At 40.4% G+C, this 23,874-nt stretch overlaps 1 protein-coding gene across 24 annotated transcripts in view; it reads right to left on the bottom strand.

Moving 5' to 3' along the window:
- The window catches only part of DST (dystonin), a 439,342-nt gene that overhangs the window by 110,109 nt on the left and 305,359 nt on the right, over window positions 1–23,874 (bottom strand). For 16 of the 24 annotated variants that reach the window (XM_046639567.1, XM_046639575.1, XM_046639568.1 and 13 more), the window contains 11 exons: window positions 17,632–23,160; window positions 17,355–17,504; window positions 16,991–17,206; window positions 16,655–16,804; window positions 15,562–15,795; window positions 14,273–14,425; window positions 12,562–12,795; window positions 11,821–12,087; window positions 8,088–8,633; window positions 6,897–7,073; window positions 209–332 (listed from right to left, as the gene is read on the bottom strand). In XM_046639567.1, the coding sequence (XP_046495523.1) occupies window positions 209–332; window positions 6,897–7,073; window positions 8,088–8,633; window positions 11,821–12,087; window positions 12,562–12,795; window positions 14,273–14,425; window positions 15,562–15,795; window positions 16,655–16,804; window positions 16,991–17,206; window positions 17,355–17,504; window positions 17,632–23,160 (7,780 nt within the window). The remainder of the gene's footprint in view (window positions 1–208; window positions 333–6,896; window positions 7,074–8,087; window positions 8,634–11,820; window positions 12,088–12,561; window positions 12,796–14,272; window positions 14,426–15,561; window positions 15,796–16,654; window positions 16,805–16,990; window positions 17,207–17,354; window positions 17,505–17,631; window positions 23,161–23,874) is intronic. The other 8 variants (XM_046639583.1, XM_046639584.1, XM_046639585.1 and 5 more) reach the window with 1 other exon arrangement.

The following is a 23,874-nucleotide window of genomic DNA, read 5'->3' as shown; positions in this document are numbered from 1 at the left end:
TAAATTTAAATAGACTCTTTCCAAACTACATAGCCCCCACTCCCGAGATTCTAATATACCTGGCCAAGAAGGCACACCTTCTTCCGGGTTGAGAAGCACCATTTCACAATGAAGACATAAGTCATACCATATATGCCAGAGAAGGCTTTCTCCCTATCCATCCGAATGCCTTCATTTAGAATGTACCTGTGAGACAGGCAACACTTACCCAGTGTTTTCTGGATATCATTCTTGGCTGGAAGCAAAGATCCCCTGGCATCCAGAAGCACTTCAGCCGTTTTCTTCAGTTTCTCTACAGCGACCTGCTGACTTGATATCTGTCCTTGCAGAGCCTGGAGGAGGAAATCCTTCGATTATACTCAATAGGACTAAAGAACAGGTTTCCAGTACGAATAAAATGATACACAATAAGATAAAGTTAAACTGGACAGAGTAAACTTTTTGTCATTACAAACTTATTCTAGGCTTCTCAGAATAAGGTCACTTACAGGGACATCAGCAAAAGCATCAGCCAGTCGGGATAATACAAATTCACTCTTGAAATAAACGCTTGAGTGTATGTTCATGATAACTGGCCTGATTCCTGGTCCTACAATCCTCTACCCTTAGCATAATTCCCCTTCTAGGCCTTGCACGATACCACCACTACCACCAGAAAACAGAGAGAACAAGCAAACAACAAAAAACCTTCGGAACCATTTCTGACTCCAGGTCAGGAGATAATTAAGGATCCTGACTCAATACTGAGTCTTATCTATTTCTCTTAATTCAAACAATGTTACTTAATGTCTAACAAATTCAAAAACCTTGCTACATTTTGTGAAAATACAAAAATCACACATATGCGAAGCTTACCCACAGGGACCCCATAGTCTATGGCAGGAAGCGGTTAACACCAAAGGCGAGCAAGAGAAAGTGCTGCCGGGAGTTGAGAGGAGGGATAAGGGGAGGAAAATGAGGGCCACCTCCACGGGGTTGGATTGAGTTGGGCCCTGAAGAGAAGACAGTGTGGATTTGGCACACAGAAGTGGAGAGAGAGAACATTTCTCTGTAGAACAAACAGAAAGAACAAGATGAGGATAGAAGCATGAGAAGAGGAGGCGAGGGTCTCATTCAGTTTGACAACGTGTAAGGGTGAGTAAACGGAATAGGACAGGAAAGGCCTCCAAGGCCAGGCTAAAGAGTTTATCTTTTGTCCTTTAGCAACAGGGAATTGTTCAAGGCTTTTGAGTAAGGGACTGACATGCTCAGAGCTATCTTATGAGAAGGCTTAATCTGTAGCACAGTGTGGGAGCAATTAAATGGGGAAGAAAGGAAGCAGATACACCAGTTCAGGGGCAACGTCAGCAGTCAGAAAGTAGAGAGGGCCCCTCTGGGCTGGGAAAGCAGAATTGGTAAAGGAGTTGGGAAGAAGCCACAGGACTTGATCACAGGTTATCTAAAGCTGTGCTGTCCAATATGCTAGCCACCAACTACTAGGGGCTTTTTAAATTTAAATTAATTGAAATCAAATAAAATTAAAAATTCAATTCCTCAGTTGTACTAGCTCCGTTTCAAGCGCTAAGTAGCCAGATGTGACTAGCGGTCACCATGTTGGACAGAGCAGATGATGGAACATTTTCACCATCACGGAATGTTCTACTGGACACCACTGCTTGAGAGGGCAGGAACTAATGAAAGAGGAGCTAAGAGAAGTGCCCAAACTTTTTGAGCCCAGGTAATTAACAGAATTCGTATGCAAAAGTGGGAGCAAGTTTAGGAGCAAAGGAGAGTCTGGGAATTCATGACTTCAAAGTGCTTTTAGGACACTCACAGAGAAAGAAAGAGCAAAGCTGGAAACACAGGAGACTGAACACAGCCTGGAACTAAACACAAAGCTGTGGAAGTCAAGATGCAAGATAAGGCTGCCAGAGGAGAAAGCACAGAAATACCCAAGAAGGAGGCCATACAGAATCACGGCGAGCACTTAGACGTAAACGAGGCAGAGAAGAAAACAAACTCTATCAGGGATGGAAATGGCCTAGAATAATTCCGCCCCCAAAGTTTACAGGAAAAGAGAAAGTGGAAAGGCTAACAGAGTCATTCGCTTCAGAAAAGATAACGCAACCTTGAATTTGCTGAATAGAGGCCCCAGCACTTCTCTGAGTAGGTAGATGCAGTTCAACAAGAAGAAAGGAGGTACAGCAGGAACCGTGGACAGGTCTTCCAGAAGTTCAGCCCTGCATTCCTAACACCTCTGACACGTCTCTGTCCAAGTAGGCCGACTGGCCACATGGCCCTATGCTTGGCTTTCTTTCCACTTGACGTACGCGAGCTCCTCTTCTAGTCTAGCATTTGGGTTTCAAATGCAAATTCCCATACGCCCAACTGTAGATGAACTCAACCCTGGCCGTGGGCCCAGGTTTCCAAATACTTCTTGAATGTTTCCATCTGTGTGTAAACAGTCACTCCAAATTCAAAAACCTACACTTGTACTTCCTCCTGGGGTTGCATCTTACTACCAAAGCAGTAAACCTGAGGCTCCTCTGAAACCTTCTCTCAACCCTCCTTTCCACCTTCAAGTCAACCAGCAACCTGACTAGTTTACCTGATTAATAGTTTTTTAAATAGGACCTCTGCTTGGTGGCTCTGGATGACTGCAGGATAATCTCTCGTTCACCTGACAAAAGCATCCTAACTGTGTTCTCTGCCTCCAGTCTCTTATCTGATATAGGCCCCTGTTTTATGTAAAATACATATCTGACTATATCACTCCCCTCTTCAAATTCTTGCAGTAGCTTCCCATTGCCTTCATAATAAAGGTGAAGATTCGAGCACGCTATAAAAGGTCCAATGAAATCTACTCCTTAATTCTATCTTCAATCTCATCTTTCTCCACCACCTCTTCTAGAAATGTCGAAAAACATTTCTTAGCTATCTGCTCACGCTGGACCCAATGTCTTAACATCTCTATACACCAACCTTCTCATGCAACCTACCCCCATCATCCTGAGCCTAGCTCTTATTTACCCCTTAATATTTAGCCGGGAAGCCTTCCTAACTTTCTTCTCACCCCCAGTGCAAAGTCCCCAGGCGCTCCCACAAGCACTCTGCAAATATTACCAGATTTATTTGCCTCTTCTATCAAACTGTAACCTCCTTGAAAACTAGGATTTCATCCTACCAGGCTTTCTGGTATCACTGCCTAGCACAGTACTTGGCATATAGGAAGCCCATATAAAAGTCTCTGGAATAAATGAGCAAATGAAAGAGTAAATAAATGAAGATATCAGGTGTAAGATCTAAAAAGTATCTCTTCTATTTAAGCCTTCATTTCAAACTAAAATAAATGCCTAAAGCCAATGGCAAAAATTTCCACAACTAATATTTTCATATCCAAGAAATTGTGATGACATCCAGGCAGTGTGCATATGTCAAAAAGCCCCCAAACTATGGTCAACATGGGATCTGTGATCTGAATACCAGATCCTACAGTTGTTCCAAGATGCCAAAGGATGTGCATCAGAGGGGATCTGTTTGGGAACCTCTCCCAGAGGCTTAGTTACAGAAACTATAAGAAATTCCTCAAGACAGACACTTTACTTAGAACCAGACTGAAATCTAAGCACAGGGACAGCTTACTCACATCTCATGGTTACTTAGGAGATGAAATAAGGTTGGGGTACTCCAAAAAAATATTTTTTTAGAATGGGGGTTCCCCAAGGGCAGAGGCAGGGTTTTAACATCTTTGCATCTTCACAAAACCTAACAATGGGCCAAACCATAAATGTCTACCGAATGAATAAATATACGTAAAAGTTATCATGGTTCTACAAAAGCATCCAGTACCAAAGATGGCCCTACCTACCACCTTAAAACCTAGAAATGGGTTATAAAAGAAGTATCTCTTCTTCACATCTTCTCTTGGTAACATCCAATGCCTTTTCTTTCCATAATTATGTTCAGGAGAGTCAGCAGTTTTAATTCCTAACACATATCAGATTAATTTAGCCATAGTAGTGGTATCTAGCACTACTTTGGAACAAAACTGTAAATTATTCAAATGGGTACCATATATTGTTTTTAATGGATTTCAATGAAATCAAAACATGAAAGAAGCATTTGTGACAAGGAATACTGCAAGATGATGACCTTGGTCTCCTTGCCTGGACCAAGAAAGGGTGAAGTTTACAAAGCTGTGGGCCCTTGACTTGCTCATAAAAGTTTCCTAACCTAACAGCCACTACCCCAGAGATCAGTGCAAGCCTGCAAGGTGGACACTGTCGGTCAGTGTGAGCCAGCCCCATGCCTAGTCCCAAACTCAAGCCTAGAGAGTGGTCCCAGAATCCTGTCTTTCTGTGCCTCATATGGGGCTAAAATCTTGTTTTGTCTACTGATTTCCCTGGAATCAGATCTTGAAGAGTTTCATTATAGCTCAGTGGCAGCAGATTGCTGACAACATAGCTAACAGCTCTTCGAATAATAAACATACTGCTGGACAGAAATATTTCAAATGCAACAACTGAGTGCCCCCAAATGACATTTACTATACAGGAGAATACAAGTAGAAGTTAATATTGTAAATGTAGAAAAGACTGGGTTTTTTTGTGTGGTAGTCTTCTGTGTTTATATTATTGTTAAAAGGAAAATAATTGTAAAATTTTAATAAAAATGAAGGAAATGGAGCCTACCTAATCCTCGTAAAAATTTACCCTCACTACATGCTGAGATCATGTGCAAGGAAATATGTACCTATGCCAGGAACAACTTTAATTGCACATTTAACTTTTTAAATTATGCTGTGGCTTAATCAGAATTCATTCTCCTTTGAGACTTTGCTCTCTTTTTACGTTTCTTTGGCTGCCTTAGGACTAGAGGAATCTTCTCCTGCTGCACACACCAAGTAAGTATTCCTCTGTTTTATAATTAACCCATGTGTCTGTTTAACTAAAAAACCACAGCATTCTTTAGGGGTTTTGTCTTCGGCTCCAGTTATATGAAAATTACTTTCATATAGGATATAATCAGTTTCCTAACACAGATCTAACTTAAAATGTGCTATTTCTATTTTATACACTTTCCTATATTAAAAATACCTAACTTCCTAGTTAAATGTAATACAGGCATACCTCGTTTTACTGCACTTCCCTTTACTGTGCGTTGCAGATATTACATTTTTTACAAGACCCTCCACCAACAAAAAAATTACAACTTGCTGAAAGTTCAGATGATGGTTGGCATTTTTTTAGCAGTAAAGCATTTTTTTCATTAAGGTACGTATGTTGTTTTTTAGACATAATGCTATTGCATACTTAATAGACTACAGTATAGTGTAAACATAACTTCTATATGAACTGGGAAACAAAAAATGTGTGTGACTCGCTTTATTGCGATGTTTGCTTTATTGCAGTGGTCTGGAACCAAACATGATGTATGCCTGTATAAGTAATCTTGATCATCATTTTAAGGTATTGGCATTTCCTACCAAAATGGCCTTTATGTCACAGCATCCCCTCTGCCCCCACCACGTAGACTGTCCTTGGACAAGTAATCAAGTGGGAAGTGAAAACTTAAGTCAGATGTGTTCTTGTGCTTGTGGAAAAGAGAGAGAAACAAAACAAAGAAACAAAAAACCCGGAACTGAAAATGCACATCCAAAGGAGGGAGGAAACCCCTAGGAGGCTGTATAAATGTGGGGATGCTGACCTGGCCCGGGACACCTGCCTGATGCCTAATGCAGAGATGGGTAAACTGTCCAGCCCCAGAAAGAAGCAGTGCCCAACCACCTCCCCACGCGTCTCCTCCCTCCTTCATCTGACACTTTCATCCCTTGCTTCCATCCCCCTTCTCTCTGCCTGGGTCTTAACCTGCCACATTTCACCCCACTGTATGATTTAGCTCTCTTCTGGCCAGAAGTCTCGAGTCTCAGGCAATACCTCATGTTAAGCTCACTCAGTAGGGTTTTCCTTGTTAACAACACAGCACTGATTTTTGACTGTAACTAACAGATGCAAATGAATTCTGAAGGGCCGTTGTTTAACTGACAATGCAGTGTTTACTGTCTAGCTCTGGCAGCAACAAGCTACTGCTGCCCACATGCCAAAAGGAATCACAGAATAGATCTATGAAATGAAACTTTCAAACTCAAAATTATGTGGAATTAAGAATAAAATATTTCAAAAATTATCTTCCCTTACTTTAGGATTTTAAAATACACTTAAATGTAAGAAATAGAATAGAGATCCTCTCTGCCACTGTGGGTATGGCTTGAGACCTGCACAATTAGGTAATTCCCACATTAAGCCTGCATTTTTATAAGAGCAGGTAGACGTCTTGAGAACCGTGCTGGGTAATAATTGCAGATTGTATCTCCAAGAATCATGGGGCTACTCGAGAGGAACACCAATCCTGGTCCTCGGCGCTGAATGTGGCAGTGACATCCCTTCCTCCCTTCCTCCTGTCCGTTCTTGCACAAGTATTTACTGAGTACCTACTAGGAGCCAGGTGCTGGGGATACAACAATGACAAAAACAGACAAAAACATCTGCCCTCACAGAGCTTACTTCTAACTGAAGAGAAAGACAATGAACAAAATAAATAAGTATGAAGATAAACAAGTGGTCCAGACAATACTGGTTCTTGTTTGGGAGGAAGGAGCAGGGGGATGCAGGGAACAGCCAGGACAGCAACGTCAAGGCAGTGAAACAACCGTGGACAAAGCCATCTCATTAGAAAGAGAAACGGACTGTGGAGAACTGGTCATAACGCCCTCTGGAGGGACAGTGTTTGTGTCCCATCCTTTGTCCCCTTCCCCAGGTGAAACTACCCCAGAAATGTGGGAAAGAGGAAGGGTTTCAGTAGGACTACTGATGGCCTGGATGGATGTCTCTCTTTTCTCTCTTTTTTGTTTTTTTTACCTTGGTCTCTTCCAACTGCCTTTGCAGATTTTTAGGGTCCACAGCAATGGGTTCAGATAAGTGTTTGCTCGCTGTGACCTCAAAGGCCTGGAGCCCAGAAAGAAGTCCACATGAAGTCTCTTCGTAGTGTTGATATTTATCCACCAGATCTTTAAGATTATTCCCAAGGACGTTGCACTAAAAAAAAAAAATCAAAAGAGAGAAAGGGTGGGAGATTGAAATCCACGATTTTTATGTGTGTTAAATAACCTTAGCACCTATGAGTTATATCACTTGGAAAACACCAGACTTCAACCAAAGTTTGTTAAAGCCGTAGGGAAAGATTTTCTCCTTTCTATGAAGAAGCATCCTCTAACAGGTCAAAAAGTCACCATAAAAATGAGGAGACAGTCCTAGATTTATACCAATTCAAAAACCTATTTGCCAGGGCTAAGTCTTAACCCAGAATGAAGAATTCAGGTTTCAATCATCAGAGGAGGCTGATCTGCCAGGGCCCCCTCCCACTGAGTTTAACACACCACGTGCAGAGATGTGTATTTGATGGAAAGGTTTTAATAAATCACTTCTATATGCTGCACAAGATTGATTAACACAAGCAGGACAAATAATCTAGGTCAGAACGAGGCCAAGCCCAAGAGCCAGTGACGCTCGTCAAATCAGGTGTGCAACTTGGTCAGCTGTATGGTAAACAGAAGTGTTTTCCTAAATTTGTTTCTTTTTCTGAACAGAACTCTTTTACTTGTCCACAAGAATAACAGAAACTGAAACCGTGTGTTAACCACTGAATGTTAAAATAATACACTGATCAAATAAACCTGTAAAACAAACACTTGCATATTTGTAAAGGAAACTTTCTGAGATGAAACTTCAGTTCTCAAGCCAGAGAGGCTGCAAATGAGCGGGCACCGAATTGCTTAGAGCCAAAACAAACGCCACCTGGTGGTCCAACTGGGTATGAGCGTTAGGGCTCTCCAACTAAATAACTAACTTGGGGCTTCTAATCTTTCAACAGATTTTTCAGAAGTTAAGCAGATGAAGTTAAGATGGAGGGAAGTAGGATGAAATTACCTTATTTTCCCTGATTCTGTTTTTAGATTTCTTGCTTCTAATTCCAAAACAAAAGTTAAGAGGACAGAGTGAAAACTATCATCACAGATTCATCTTGCCCTTAAAAATGAAAAATAGAATTACCTTGGTGTAGAGAGCCCTGAAGTGCTCAGCGGCATGATCCAATTTGCTCTGCACTTCTCTGTGGGTGGCAGAAGTGTCGAGAGCATCCTGGCCAGCCTTGCCCCCATCTCTCCTGCTGCAAGATTTGGCTGCTTCCAGCACTCTGTTTCCAGAAATGGTAATGTACCTCAAGTCACCTTTGTGTGAAATAACGTCTTCTGAGAAACTCTTCTGCCTCTTCAACTTGATCATTAAACCACTGAAGTCATCTGCGCCCGCCTCCAGGTTTTCGAGTTCTTGCTCCGACTGCTGCAGCCAGTGTTCAAACTCGCTGTAATCCGCATCGAACTTCTCTAATTCCTCCTGCAGCGAATGCGTTAACTTCATTTTCTTCTCCGATGCGGCCAGGGCGGTTTCATAATGCGCCTTCAGTTCCTTCATGTTCTTTTGGAGTTTCTCCTTTTCTTCAGGAGCGAGATAGTGGCCCTGCTTCTCCAGCAAGGCTTGTGCAGACTGAGTGGCCAGGAGGACGGCTTGGTGCTGAGAGACGATCTTCTCATGCTGGGCCTATGTGAAAAGAAATGAACCGCATGTTACGGCAGAGACGGGATTACCCTGAGGCTGTAGGAGCTCTTGTTGCCTCAAGACTGACAGAACTAAATGGTCCACAGGCCAACAACCTGTTTCTCGCGAACCTTTTCAAGGTACACAGTATTCCCCTCCTCTTTTTTTTTTGCTGAGGAAGACTGGCCCTGAGCTCACATCCCTTGCCAATCTTCCTCTTTGTTTGCTTAGCAAGACTGGCCCTGAGATAACATCTGTTGCCAGTCTTCTATTTTGTATGTGAGCTGCTGTCACAGTGTGGCCACTGATAGACAAGTGGGGTAGGTCCATGCCTGGGAACCGAACCCAGGCCACCAAAGCAGAGCACATGAAACAAACACTAGACCACCAGGGTTGGCCCACAGTACTTCCCTTTTATTGGTGAATTTCAGAATCTCAAAAGCTGCATTTTGAGGACTCTATCTAATTTTAAAGGAGATTTCCAATCTCCTCTAGAAAGTACTTTGGTAATCACACAGGCCAAGGACTGTTTTGAGAAGTTTGGAAAAAAGGTAACGAATTTCTCTTCCAATTTTAAAACCAGCAGCTACCATCTGATCTCATCTTACTCACAGCTTCCTCACAGCCACCCTAAAGGGACGGCTAATGTCTTTAACTAATTAGCGATCAAATAAGCACAATATTCTTGATTAGGAAATGACGCTGCAAAGATATTTAATAGGAAAAAAAGAATTTGTAATTGTAAAGCTATAAAAACACTGTGACAATAATTAAGCAAGAATAACATACATTCAGAGAAGCCCAAGGGAAGTCAGAGGAACACATGTAACAAAGGAGGATGTTGGAGCAGCTCAGCTTCACGGGGTCTCAGTTTCCAGCACGTGGAAAATGGAGACCTGGTCGCCTCCCACTCCACCCAGGACCCGACTGGCCTCCCTGACTCCACCTCCACCCGCCTTGTCAGGCACTCCAGGACCTTCTGCTCCAGTTACTCTCTTGTCTGGTACCAGCTCTTCCCTCAGATGTGTCTGGCAGCCCCCCAGGCCCTCTAAGTCTGCACAAAGCTCCCCTTCTCAATGTGGCCTACTCTGCGGATCCATTCCACGCTGAAAGGTGGCCCCCACTCCACACTCCCCACCCGAACCCAACTCTACTTATTTCTCTCAGCAAAAAGTTCCACCTTCTCACATCGCATAGAACTGAGTTATTTATCGCCTGTCCTATCTTCCTCACTCCCCAGTACACGAGCACCAGGACAGGGAACTTATTTTGCGCACTGGGGAATCCCAAGTACCTACGACAGTGCTGGCCACAGGGGCTGCAAGACTCTAAGTACAGGCTGCGAAGAGGAAAGGTCTGCGAAGCAGTACTGCATGGCAACTATTCACTCCTAAGTCTGAGCCCAGTGAGTCAGCTGAGGACGGACTCACCAGTATTTGTATCCTCACTGTCTAGAACAAAGCCTGCCACATCGTGGGCACATGGCAAATATCTGTGTCCAGATAACCTTTCTCCCACAGACCATATCTTTGGTATTTGAATTATATTCCTGTGTTACCCTCCAGCAGGTCTTCGGCACACAGGAGGTTGCATAGACACATATCATATCTCACGAATTATCTGGGTAGGCCCCATCCTTTTACAGATAGGGCAGCTCAGGCTGCAGGAGGAGAAGGGCTGGTCCCAGGACATGTGGCACAAACAGAAAGAGCTAGAAACAGAACCCTGATCATCTCCTGATCCTTTGGGCCACCTCTCCGCTCCAGCAGGAGATGAGGAATTTCTAAAGCACATTCAGATTCCCACATTCTTAGAAGTGAAGAGACCAGCAGGCAACTGTCACTCTGTGGCTAAGAACAAGGGCTTTCCTGGGAGGCACCGTGACGTCTGAGTCCACCGGCTGGTACTTTTCACTACTTCGGTCAAGTTACTAACCTTTCCTGACTTCTTGGTAACTGACTCATAAGACTCCTTTAGGAATTTCTTAGACTCTTCAATTTAAGGACAAGCACAATAAGGATCTGTCATAGCCCCTTGAAATTGCGATATAAGGAACACTTCCCCACTTGTCCTGGTTTGATTTGTATTTCCTGTCACGTAAGAACCTCACAGAGAGCACTCCACTCCAAAGACAAAGACTCAGAGGAAAGCAAATTGAACTGCAGAAGTTCCTAATTCCAGCCATCTGACCAACAAACATCAAACACTGAAACAAAATAATCGATTACGTGATACTTTAAAAACGTTTTTCAAAACTGCCTTTGCTCCTATGGTAGCATCAACGTTAGCTTAATTTCCATCAGGCAGTGGATTGTTTTAGAAGAGCTTTCATTCCTCTTCTCAACAATGGCCTTGACTGTAGAGTTGAGCTGCAGCTCAGAGAGAACTTAAGTGAGCTCAGGATTGCATAGCAAGCTGGTCTACGGACGTGGATTAGAGCTCAGCAGAGCGACCGAGCTTGTGGCCCAGTTTCAAATCCACACTCCATCCAGGACTCAGAGGTGGAGCCTGGGGAGAGTCACTTCACTCCTGTACATTATGCTTCCCCATGGGTAAAATGAGAGTAATAACCTCACGGTAGTTGGGAGGACTAAGTGAGTTAAGACGGGAAGTACCTAAAAGAGTGCCTGGCCGGCTATAATTGCTCCATAAATATTAGTTATCATTATTTCTATTGATCCCTTATAACTCTGCTTCACTCATAAGAATGCCACATCTAATGATTTATTTCTCTCTTTTTTTTAAATCTCTTTTTTTTTTCTCCTGGGAAAGATTCGCCCTGAGCTAACATCTGTTGCCAATCTTCCTCTCCATCCCACCAAAGCCCCAGTACATAGCTGTATGTTCTAGTTGTAGGTGCTTCTGGTTCTTCTGTGAGTCACCTGCATAGCATGGCTACTGACAGATGAGTGGTGTGGTTCCGCACCCAGAACCAAAGCCAGGCCGCCATAACGGAGCACACGGAACTTAAACCACTAGAGTATCAGCACTGGCCCTATTTCTCATTGTTTTTGACTTGCTTAGAATTCTCACAATAACTTACATCTGACATAAGGATGAACCTAGAAAAAAGGGCTTTACTCTCAATGGCCATTAAGGTTTGAAAAGAAAACTCACGTGCTAAGTCGTTCCTATCTTTACCCACCGAAAAATACAATTTAAGAATATCATTATGTTTAAAAGAACAGACCTTAACTTTCTGGTATTGCTGGTTCAGATTCTCCTCAGTGGTTCCAACTTGACCATCAACTTCAGTTTCCAACAGGTTACCATTAACTTCATCCTCTTCTCCAATCGCCAACTTGCCATCACCTTCTTGAAAATGAGTCCCGTTCTGTTCAATTACCTGTTTCTCTTTTATCCCTGCCCTTTCGGAGTCTTTGTCAACATTTGACAACCAGTCCAAAAGGTTTTCTATTTTGGTTTTGCTCTCTTCCAGCTGCTTTACAGCTGCAACCTGGGCAGAGAAGGTTCACAATAGGTATTCCAAATACGGGCTGAGGCATTAGTAATTTAAGACATTGCAAAAGTAAATATTCAGATCATTTAAAATGAGAGTGGGGAGACTGAAAACTGACACAGGCTGAAAACGGAACACAGTGAAATTAAACCTTAGAGAAATAGGCAGTTACATCGAAGTTTCCACTGTTCTTAAAAGTACATTCCAAAATTTTAACTGTAATTGATGAGTCCTCACACATTTCACAAATACAAAGTCTCCCAATTCCACTTAAATTGTTTTTTAAGTTACGCAAAGCTAACTCTTCTAACTTTCTGTAGTATCTGGTCGATTACATATCTGAAAACCCAGAATTCTGCCCCTGGTGCTAATCATTGGTTACCACCACCCAATATCACTTAATAAATCAAGAAGCTGTTATACTAATCATTTCCAACAAAGCAACAGTGCACCACATATGTGAATAAGGACCTTTTCTGTTTCTTCCTTGATTGCTGTCTTCACAACTTTATCCAGCTCCTTTTTCGACTGTTCCGCCTTTAAATTAAGCTGCTCACACTTTATCTTGGCTTCATTAAGTTTCTGTTCAATCAAAGCCTTATCTTCTAGTGACAGCTTTTCACCATTCTCTTTTAGGAAGTTCTCTGTGTTTTTCACTATTTCTGCCAATGCCTGTGCACTTCCTTGCATATCTTTCTGTAATTCCTTATAACACAAAAGAAAAAAATATCTTATGAAATTACTACCTATTTAATAATTGCAGATTGTAAATCTTAAGGAGGGAGGGAGCAGAGAAGGAGAAGCCAGCATGGATAGGTTGACAAGGCATATTCAGTATGTTAATTTGAGTTGGTTTATTTAAATCACAATATTTAATATAATTTGAAATCTCAAACAACATTAAAGAAAAATGAGATTTTTATGTTTAACAAAGGGATGTGGTTTGTAAACCACTGAAAACAATGAAGTATTCAGTCTATAATCTATACAAATTTGCACACATCAGATTTTTTTATGTTATGTGAGTGAATTTATAAAGCTTTTAAACACATGGTAATATTATTTATTCTGTTTCTAAACAATTAGTTCTCTTAAATTATGTGCTAAGTTGTTCCTAAAATAATTTCTATGCTAAGATAACAATTTCTTCTCAACACCAGAGCTCTGTAATGTGTACTGTTTGCTTCTTTGCCCTGCCTGCGAGGAAGCTCGAGACTAAGAACTCTCTCAGCAGGTATATAGCTTTCCTCTGTCTCTATTTCTTTTCATAATTTCTCTTTCTCCTTTACTTTGCATTTTCATTCTCTATTTTCTATGCATATTGTATTACTATGCATTCTATTATATTCTATGCATATTCTATTATATGCATTCTGTATACTATTCTATGCATTCTCTATTACTATGCATATTCATTCTCTAAACAAACTGTATTATGTTTGAGCTTCCATACAATGTTTCCATACTTTTCTTTTAATCCTCTTCAAATTTTTCAGATAAGTATTTGAACCCAAAGAGATACTACTTATTGAGCTACTGTTACATGGCATGAACTGTGCCAGTCAACACACAATATTTACTTAACTCTTACAATAACACAGCAAGGGAAGTATGACCAATGAAGAAACTGAGGCTCAAAAAAGATTAAATTACAAGGATAATAATGTGTACAGTCTAGGATCTGGACAAAGAGCTATCTAGTTACAATGAGAATGTTCTTTCTTCTGACACCAAAATAAAGATATCTTTATCTGTCAGTACTGTTTGTTCCTTCAATGTAAAGGGACAAACTGTAGAGAAAGATGAAAGGCACAAGATGTTAAGAAAGAGAAAGAACCCAAACTGATGCCTATTTCACCCAACTTGCAAGTGCATGGGGTGGCCTTAAACAGATCCGAGTTTTAACTTATCACACACAATATTTCCATTACCAAATCTCCTTTATATCTCCCCCACTCAATATCTCACCAAAAACCAGTCAAGAAAATTACTTGGCTTGCTTGAAGTTGGAAATGTAACTCTTAGTATAAAGTTTACAGCTCAGGCCTGGGGCATCTAGCAATGCCTTGCCTCAGAAAGCTAAAATGATGGCTGTTTTTCAAAAATCCTGACTGCTTCCACCAAATAACAGGATTCACACTTAATGTCAACATAGACCTGCTGATACAAAACCAAATTCTACCTCTTGCTTGGACTGGTACTTCTGTAACTCAGCTGTGCCGTCTCCGATCACAAAGGCTTCCTGGTGACCGATGAGGCGGTTTTCAGTCTGCGTGAGGAGATCACATATCCCCTGGAGCTTCTCTTTGTACTCCTGCTGACGCTCTGCCACAATCTAAAGAGGAGCAAAACCAGAGCATTTTACACGGGTGGTCATAAACTCGCTATTGCGAGAGCTCCTTATTACATTTTGCAAACATTTTGCAAGTTTCCCCTCAACAAGCTTTTTCCTATGTATGCTGTAAACACGATAGCAGTGGGGTACAAACTCAGCAAGGTGACAGAGAAAGTAAGAGCATGTCCCATACACAAGGAAACAGATCATGGGGGGGTGAAACTGCCCAAGAGAATACTGGCCATGCACATGTGTAAGAGATGGAACTTCTGATCGACAGGAAGAAGCATTCCATTTTCTTAAGCTCTTGAAACCTGCGACACACACAGTTAATTCTGTAAAAGGATATCAAAACAGAAGTTAGTCGTGATTTGTCTGTTAACATATTTGAGATGTGTATACAGGTTATCATGCTAGAGACAATGCCTGAGTGGTTCAAGAAATAATAAAAGGAACATTGCATGCGATATTTTTACTTAATCACTATGTCTAATTCCATTCCCAACTCTTGGTTCATTATTGCTAATTACCTACATCTTTCATTTTCCTATTTTATATATAAGATTTTCATCTTATGGGCCTAGATCACGTTTATAAGGAGCCTAACACATCCTGTCAAGGTACTGAGTGTTTTATATTCATTCTTCTATCAAGGCTCAGAATACTACCAGTTGAGCACTGTGACTATTTCCAATTTTCCAGTGAGAAAACTCTGCTTAAGTGACTTGTCATAGGTCACACAAGGAGTGAGTGGGGCAGCCTGGCTCGAGCACCTGTGCTCTGAACTGCTGTGCCACACTGCCCCCTAGACGAAAAAGATACCCTAAACTTTCTCTATGCACATGTTCATCAATTTATCCACTGAAATTTATGAGCACATCCATATTTCCTACTCTGAGAAAAAAAGTCAAGACTCTTATCTGAAAACAGTAGTTTAAGGGAGTCATGAAAATCTAAATAAACTAATGATAGCATTATTATGGGAAAAAGTATTGTTATATATTGTCGGATCTCTACATTGTATCTTATTATGCCAAACCTTTCCTATTGTGCCATAATCCCTGGGTATCTACATTACAAGTTCCACACTGAAGGACTAAAACCAAAGAATTCCAACTCCACAAAGAAAGGCAAACCTTCTGGTCATCAAGATCCTGTTCTAGCTGTAACTGAGTCTCTAAACGTTCCACCTGGGCGGTTACTGATTCCTGCACATCCAGAAAGCACTTCTGAGTTGTATTTAAGAGTCTCAGCAGTTGTTTGCTTTGGTTAGGAGACAGATCTTGTGCATATTCAGAGATGAAGAATTGCACATCAAAGGCTGTCGTCTCCAGTTGCATTTTGGTGTGTCCAAGGTCTTTTAACACATTCTGTGAACAAAGTAGTACAAGTTACCAACAGGGAGTTAAGCCATGATACAAAGTTTACCTTAACAATAATATTTATTTTTAAAATATGCTTCTTATATCAGGGACTCAAGGTTTCATTGACATTTTTTCATTATTCATTTCATCAAAAATCTATTCATCACCTAATAATGGATGGTAATGATGAAATTATTTATTACTATGGTAATTAATATTATATAAAAAGATAACCCCTCTAAGAATATTTTAACCTTGCCACATCATACTTAAAATGTAACTGCAACAAAAGGTGAAGACTCAACTTATATACATTTAGCACACTGAAGGGAAACATTAAAATAAGGCTTGCTAATATTTACAGTATCCATGTAATCGTGGTAGCACATAAATGAGACCATGGGAAATCGGAAACATAAATGGGCCAGAATTTCAGTTTCCTGACTCCCAAGCCAAGAGCTCAACCATCATTCATGAGGCATGCTGTTCAAATTAAGAACTTGGGGGGGAAAAAGGCATGACAAAAATGACTAATACATACATAAACACTACTTATATTTGATGTATTAATACGACTAAGTTATACTATCATGGATCTGACTAATACATAAATAAACACACAAAGACAAATCTCAACATGTCAGTGGTAGTAAGAGTTTGATAAGGTAATTGGGACAGCACCAAAATGACATTTATAACGTTGTGATTATTTTACGGTTGTGTCAACTATGAACAAACATGTCACAGAGATAAGAAAGGAAAGAATCCCTTACAGCTTTAGCAAAGTCATATTGGTTCCAAACATTTGTTATATTAAATACCTAGGTTTTTAAATGTACTTGGTCTTACTTATTTTGATACTTGCCTTGAGAAGCTCCAAACTTTCCTTTATATGCTCAGTATCTTGAACATTCACAATCTCAATATCCTTCACAGATTTGCTCTTCTCTGATATCCAGTGTGAGAATGACTCAAGTTTATGCAGAAACTCCTCATGGGAAACTTCTAGTTTAGACTAGAAAACAAAATTGTGTGTTCATTTCTGTCTGTCTCCAAATTTCAAATTCCTACAAATAACAACTCTGTGTTAAGGGCTTATTAGCCTGCAAATAAAATATTTCATCTTATGACTAAATTTTCAAATAATCAAATTTTCTTCGAAACTCAAATTTGACTCAGCGTGAAACATTCTGATGCCTACCATTTCACAGTCAATTGCGAGCATGATGTGCTTCATTCTCTCTGAAGACGCGTCGCTGAGGGAGGAAAAGGCAGCCTGCAAACTTTGGTGGCTCATGCTCAGTTCTTCAAGGTGTCCTCTGGGGAAGTCATTGGGAAGAGACTTTAAAAATTCTTCTGCCAACTTCATGTCTTTTCTTAAAATAACAGCAATTGGAGCCAATCCCAATTCAAATGTCTACAAAAATATATATATATTCCAGATGTACTTAGTGAGAAACACCAATATAACTCATATTCCAAACATAACAGTAAAGCGTTCTGCGTATTTTTCCAAGTTAACATCAGCTTACTTCTATCCATAATAGGCAGCAGACAATTCTTACCTCTAACTGTTTAAGTTGGTTCTTCAAAGCTTCTAGATTGTTATCCAGAGAGTCCTGGTTGTCTAAGGGCGGCTTCATATCTTGAAGCAAAGCCAAATACTGGTGCATTTTTGACGTGTGCTGTAAACACTGCTGTAACTCGTTGGAAAACTAAACAGAAATTTGGACATTTTAATTCAATATCCTATATGTATGTTTTTAAAGCAAAAAAACGTATGGGATTATTCCCAAATGTTTCCTGCAGCTACTTTCACAGAAAATGTCTAAGTCAACTTACCTGTTCCATTGAGCTATCTCCGGAAGTCATTTCTTTTGACCCTGAAATACATTCCAAATGGCTTGGGAAATCATTGCACAGCTCCTCCAGCTTCTCATCTCTTGGCAATGCCGATGCACACACAGTAGACTTTTCTAGTCCAATTTCTTTTATATTTTGTAAATTAAGGGAGCAGTAGTTTCCTTCTTTGCTTTTAAGATCATCAAGAGCGTGTGGCTGTTCACCCACCATCTCAGTAGTAGATGATTTTTGATTTAAGTCTCCAATCTGTTTCACTTTCTCGGAATATCCATCAGCAAGCAGCTTGTAGAAAATATTTTCAAGTGGCAGTGGAATTACTTGAGATATAATACCTCTTTTTTCTAGATCACACTCTATCGGAGTTAACTCTTTCATCAATTCAAATACTCCCGTAATTTTTTGGCTATACTGATTTTGCTTAAGTATATTGAGGAGAAGCTCGGACTTAAGATTTGAAATACAGAATGGATCATCTCCACTCTCTGCTTTTAGTTCTGGTGAGTTATTCATGGGGAAAACTCCAGAATAGTCACTGATTTTAGAGTCACTGGGCACAATAGATGCTTCATTTACCAACTGTGATGTTGTAAGCCTTTTAATTAAGTTTTGAATTAAGATTTTAGTGTCTGCACAGGCTGACGGTTCTCCAACCTCCTGAGGATTTCTTTGACCTTCTTTCAATCTACTTTTTAAGATAGCCTTTACATCCCCAACAGCTAAGTGAGGTAAGTCAGAAATCTGAGCCTCCTCTTCTTGGAATCCTGGAGACAAGCCGCCTTCTTTTTGTGGCCGTTGCTCAATTATTTCTTTCTTATGGTTAGTTTCTAAGAATGGGTAGTCAGTGCTGAAAGTATCACTGGAGTTATCATTTCTTATTCCATTTGTACAGAGTTCTGACTGCACAAAATCAGTATTTTTCCCCAGGCCTTCTACATTTCTAAAAGGTATGACTGAGAGTGTGCTTTCATTTCTTTCTGGTGTGAACTGAGGAATTTCTGTTCCTCCTTCTGAGATACTTTCTTCAGTACCAAGATCATTACATTGGCCCATCTCATTTAGAGGTGAGACTTCCTGGGTAAGAGCTGCCTTCTCTTCTGCATTATTAACTCCTAACTGCAAGTGTTCTTTCATGGGAGGGGAAGCTATTAGAGAACAGCTTGGAATATCTTCATTTGATTTCACTATATCTTTTGCTTTTATATTTTTACCACAATGTTTCAAATAAGTAAACAGATCAAGCTCTTTCTCAGGTGCATCAGTGACTGAATCTTTCCCAACACTTCTATTCTCTTCAGACAATATAATGTCTGAAGCAATGTCATCACTGATCACTTTGGAAACCGATGAGTCAAATATTTCTTCAAGATTCTCAAATGGAACAGGACTTTTACTAACCATCATTCGTCCTTTCTTTGGTTCATCTTGAAAAGTTACAGTTGGTTTTTCGAGGCTTCCTTTCTGACTATGTTCTTCACCGTTTGTGGTTTGTGGAAATGGAAAGTGATTATTAATTGAATCAAGACTTTCCTCTATCCCTGTACTAGGTAAAAGCTGGAGATATTTACTATCTTTTCCTAGGCCTTCCATAAGCACTTCTCCTTTACCTGGGCACATTTTTTGATTTAATGTTTCATCTTCTATTGGTATATCGTTTTTGTCATCTCTCTTTTTAATTAGACCTCTTCCATTAGTTTGATGATCTTTGTCAGTTACAGAGGCTACGGATGACAAATGGCTTTCCTCAGCAGGTTTTCCTATTAAACCAGGCCCAGAACAAATGATTTTATCAAAACATGAGTCAACTTGACGTGTCACGTTCTCAAAATATTGATCTCCACCTTTCACAGAGTCAACAGATTCTGGCCCTCGAATCAACTTAACCTTTGTGTTCATTAGATCATTGTCTAATTCAGAAGTTGAACTGATATTAGTATTATGTAAAATACCTACATGGCCAAAGGTGTTTTCTGATTCAGTGTCTTTAACGACAGGCAGCAATACATCCTTAAGGGCCATCTCGTGATTCAAGAAGTTTTCTTTGCTTTTTCCAACAACCTCAGTTGTATATTCTGGAAGGTTGCTACTTTCAGTAACTAAGCTACTTTTACTACTTGATTGTAGCTGCAAAACATTTACACTTTGCTGTTTTTCTAAAGAATTATCAGTGTGCTTTTCACCCAGGAGAATCATTTCATTAATATTTTGATTTTCATGACTGTTTTCCTTTTCATTTATGGTGGTAGCACACAACTGGATATCCATATCTTCAGCCTCATCTTGGCACATGGGCTTTTCATTCTCATCTCCTGCTCCTCCTTCTTCAACATCACCATCATCATCACCATCATCATCATCACCATCATCATCATCATCATCCTGCTCATTACTGTCACATACAGAATCCCCGTAACTTTCTTCTTCATTTTGTGTAGAATCTAAATGGTCAGTATCTGATTTAAATTCGTGTCCAGTTACATACTCTTCTTTTCTCCCCCTCCAACAGCCAGTATCATCAAATTTTAACGAAGCACTGAAGCTCTCTTTTCTTCCTACGATTTCACAATCAGTCAGTGAGGCAGACTCCTCACCTTCAGGGTTATTTGAGTTTTCCCTTTCTGATGCAGTTTCCAGCAACTGTCCACTGACCTTGTATGAGCCAACTGAATTTAAATGTATGCTTTTACCAGAACCTAATTCAGCTTTCTCGCTATCTACATGAAAATCCTCAAGAGACTGAGCTTTTGCCCTCACACTTAGGCTATCAACTAGTTCCCCCTGGGTCACCACAGAACTTTCATTCTCTTTTGAAACATCATAGAAAACATCACCCAGAGGAGCAGCCCCATCATTTTCCTCTTGTAGTGTGTCATAATCCTCGGGTTGCAGACAATCACAATCATCACCTTCAAGAAGCAGAGAATCATGGTCATCATCTTCAAACAGGGGAGTATCATAAAAATCATCATTGCTATCACTGTCTGTTTCTGTGTCACTCTGCTGATCATCCAGTAGTGACGTTTCATAGTCTCCAGCACTGACAGTTTCTTCAAGCAATGGTGCATCACAAAGAGGAGATGCGTTGGCATTATCAGCATCACCCCTTGGAGTCGCAGCATAGGAGTATTCTCCCACTGTGGACTCATTTTGCTTGTCTTCAGGATTCTGCTGGGAAGCAGCATGCATTTTTTCATCTTCACCATAAGTATCTGAAATATATTTATCACTGTGATATTGTACTGGAGGATCACTGTAACCAATATTTAAAGATTTTTGTTGAGAGTGTTCTCCCTGTAAACTGACGTTAATAGCTGCAATTCCCAGAAACTGGTCTTGAAATTTTCCTCCCATTCTTTGACCCAATAACATGGTTTGGTCATTGAACGGCAATGGAGAGGTTTCACGTTCATTTCCATCACTCTCTGTGCTATGTACATCACTAAAACTTCCCTGGTGGTTCCTCAATTGATCATGACTTAACAAGGCACTTAGCCTGGGGGAATAGTCAAAGAGAGTTGAATCCGTGTTCATATTATCTTCATTCTCTGTTTCATTCAAACCACAGATTCCACTAGTTTTTGATTTAGCAATAGGATTTGTTATCAAATCACTTGCAAAGTCTTGAACGTTTTTAGAATGACTGCATTCATCTGTATGGTCTTTTGTTTTAACTTGACTTTGATTTTCACAGTTCCTAAGTATGTTTTTGGATTCTTGTCTAGGCATGCTAACTTCTGCAAGTCCAGGCTGTGTTAAATACGATACAGAACTGGGAACATGCACACTGGATGAATTCTTAACTTCATGATCAGTTGCTGTTATATTTGCCAGGTTTTCAGACTGATAAAATTGACTACTGAAAACATTATTTTCCATTTCATTAAATTCTTCATTGATGGCATGCTCTCTATTTTCAAGGATTTCTTTATGTTTAGGTTCTCTGCTATGACATTTATCAAAACTACCTGGTGAAGCTATACTTTCATAGTTTTCTTTACTTGGAACATTATTCAGAAATATACCAGGGAGTCTTAACACATCAAGACATTCTTCTACGAGGGTGTGCTCATCCAATTCTGCACTGCAGCCTTCAAGTAGCATACCAACAGCTTCATTCAAGTCTCCATCGTACAGCAAAAGCCTTTGCCCTGTGTTTGCATCCATATAGCTATTTATCATCAAATAAGACAGGAATAATTTTTTAGTCTGCTCTGAGCTCTGAGTTGCCACCGGCTCTTCTCCATCAAAAACATCCTCTTCTTGCCTGTAATCACTGACTGTAGATGGTTGGAACTTACAAAAAGAGAGCCATCGTCTAGCATTTTTACAAGCTTCGACATCTCCCAAATCTGGCATTTTATCAGGCAGTATTATACTTTTTAAAATCGATGCTGTGTTATTATCTATAATTCCTCGCTGCTTAGCAACATCCAAACCAATGACTTGAGACGTTTCTGGGATATAAAGAGCAGCTATTTTCTGCCTACCATTCAGGATTTTGTATGCCAATTCATTTGTGATCAGCTCTTGCTGCAGGGAAGAAGACGTGGGAAATATTTCACCAGAGTGAGGCCAAATGAGTCCAACATAGCCTCGCTGAGCCTCTAGTACCAAAAGAGCGCTGCTGGAAGTGATTAAGTCACACTGGACCGCTTCGTCTACAGTTAAACGTCTGGCAGGGTTTGAGTGGATGATTCCACCTGTTTGAACCTGGTAGGTGAGAATACTGCTGGCAGTGTCTCTGTCAATCATCCCTTCTGCCATAGCTTCCTCAATAGTCATTCTCTGACCAGAGTTGCAATTGATCAGACCTCCAGAAAGAAGCTGTGCGCCCAATAACCTAAACATGGTTTCCCGGTCTATGAGACCTTCATGAGCTGCCCGTAAAATGCTGATGTTTCTTCCACATTTTAATGTTATTCTGCCTCCTCCTTGCGGTCTCACAGGTAGAAGCCGCAACCCAGTGTTTTCCTGTAAAATACTTCTTTGTATAATATCCATTAAAGACACCCTCTCAGAGGTGCAGGGGTCAATAAGATCTTTGCACATATTTTGCCTTTCCAGGACTTTAGAAAATAACGTGGAGGAAAGCAAGTTCTGTTGGAAAGCCTTTTGTAGGGTCAACTGTTCTCCAGTGGCTGGAATAACCAGACAGCCTGTGGAAAGCAGTATCTCGAGAACTCTGACGGCCATGGATTCTGATATCACGCCTTGAGCCAGAGCATCTAGCACTGGAATTGTGGTAGATGACACAGCAGAAATAATCTCCTTTGCTTGATTTAGTTCTTCAAGTTGGCACAGAACTTGTTCGTCAATAAGGCCATGACTTTCAGCATCTCTGAGGTCAAAGCATTTTCGTAATTCTGGTGCAATTAGACCCGAAATCATTAGCTGTGTCTCGAGCAACCTGATTCCTGTGTCATAGTCAATGAGGCCTCCTAAAACTGCCTGAAAGACTGAAAGGACTTCTCCAGTTGTCTGATCAATGGTGCCTGCAATCACCTTATCCAGCTGAAAGGAAAACAGAACATTCTCAGGTCAGTCCGTGAAACAAGGGTAGGCAGAGTTTCAGGAAACTCAGTTTGCTTTTTTTAAAAATAAATAATACACTTCGACAAAAAAATCCTCTACTTACCAAGGCGCAGCAAGGCTGTGAATGTTAGGCAGCTCAAATGCACAAGTGATCTATGTCAGTGATCTATTCAACAGCACAGGATGTGATAAAAGCTTTGAAAACAACATGCATCTGTGAATTGAAAACTTAATACCGTGTACATTAACAAGGTTAGTTGAGGACACCACAGAGCAAATGATGATAGTGAGAAAACAGAACACATACCTAGAAGGAAAATCATGCTTTTGCAATTGGGTGAGATTAGTCTACTGACATGAAAGAGAGTATCAAACCCCATGCTATTGATGTTTACAGCATACAGACTCCTTCACAGACAGTCGAAAACAAACCAGAAAAACTGCTACATACCCCCAAAATGTGACAAATTGTGTAGAACGTATTCCAGGGAGTAAGGGAGATGAATATAAAGATAATTTTTTGAATAGTGAATATTGTGTTGAATATTGGATATTTTGAATAGGTATTGTCAAGTTTTGAAAGTTTAAGGACAGGCCAAATGTTAAGTGATTTCTGTTATATTTTCAGAAGATACTAGGGCATCCTCACTATAAGATATGGCCTAGTATTACTCAAACAAATCTCATGAATAT

Source organism: Equus quagga, chromosome 15 (genome assembly GCF_021613505.1).
Source record: "Equus quagga isolate Etosha38 chromosome 15, UCLA_HA_Equagga_1.0, whole genome shotgun sequence".
Taxonomy (NCBI): domain Eukaryota; kingdom Metazoa; phylum Chordata; class Mammalia; order Perissodactyla; family Equidae; genus Equus; species Equus quagga.
This window is presented reverse-complemented; position numbering and strand designations above follow the sequence as displayed.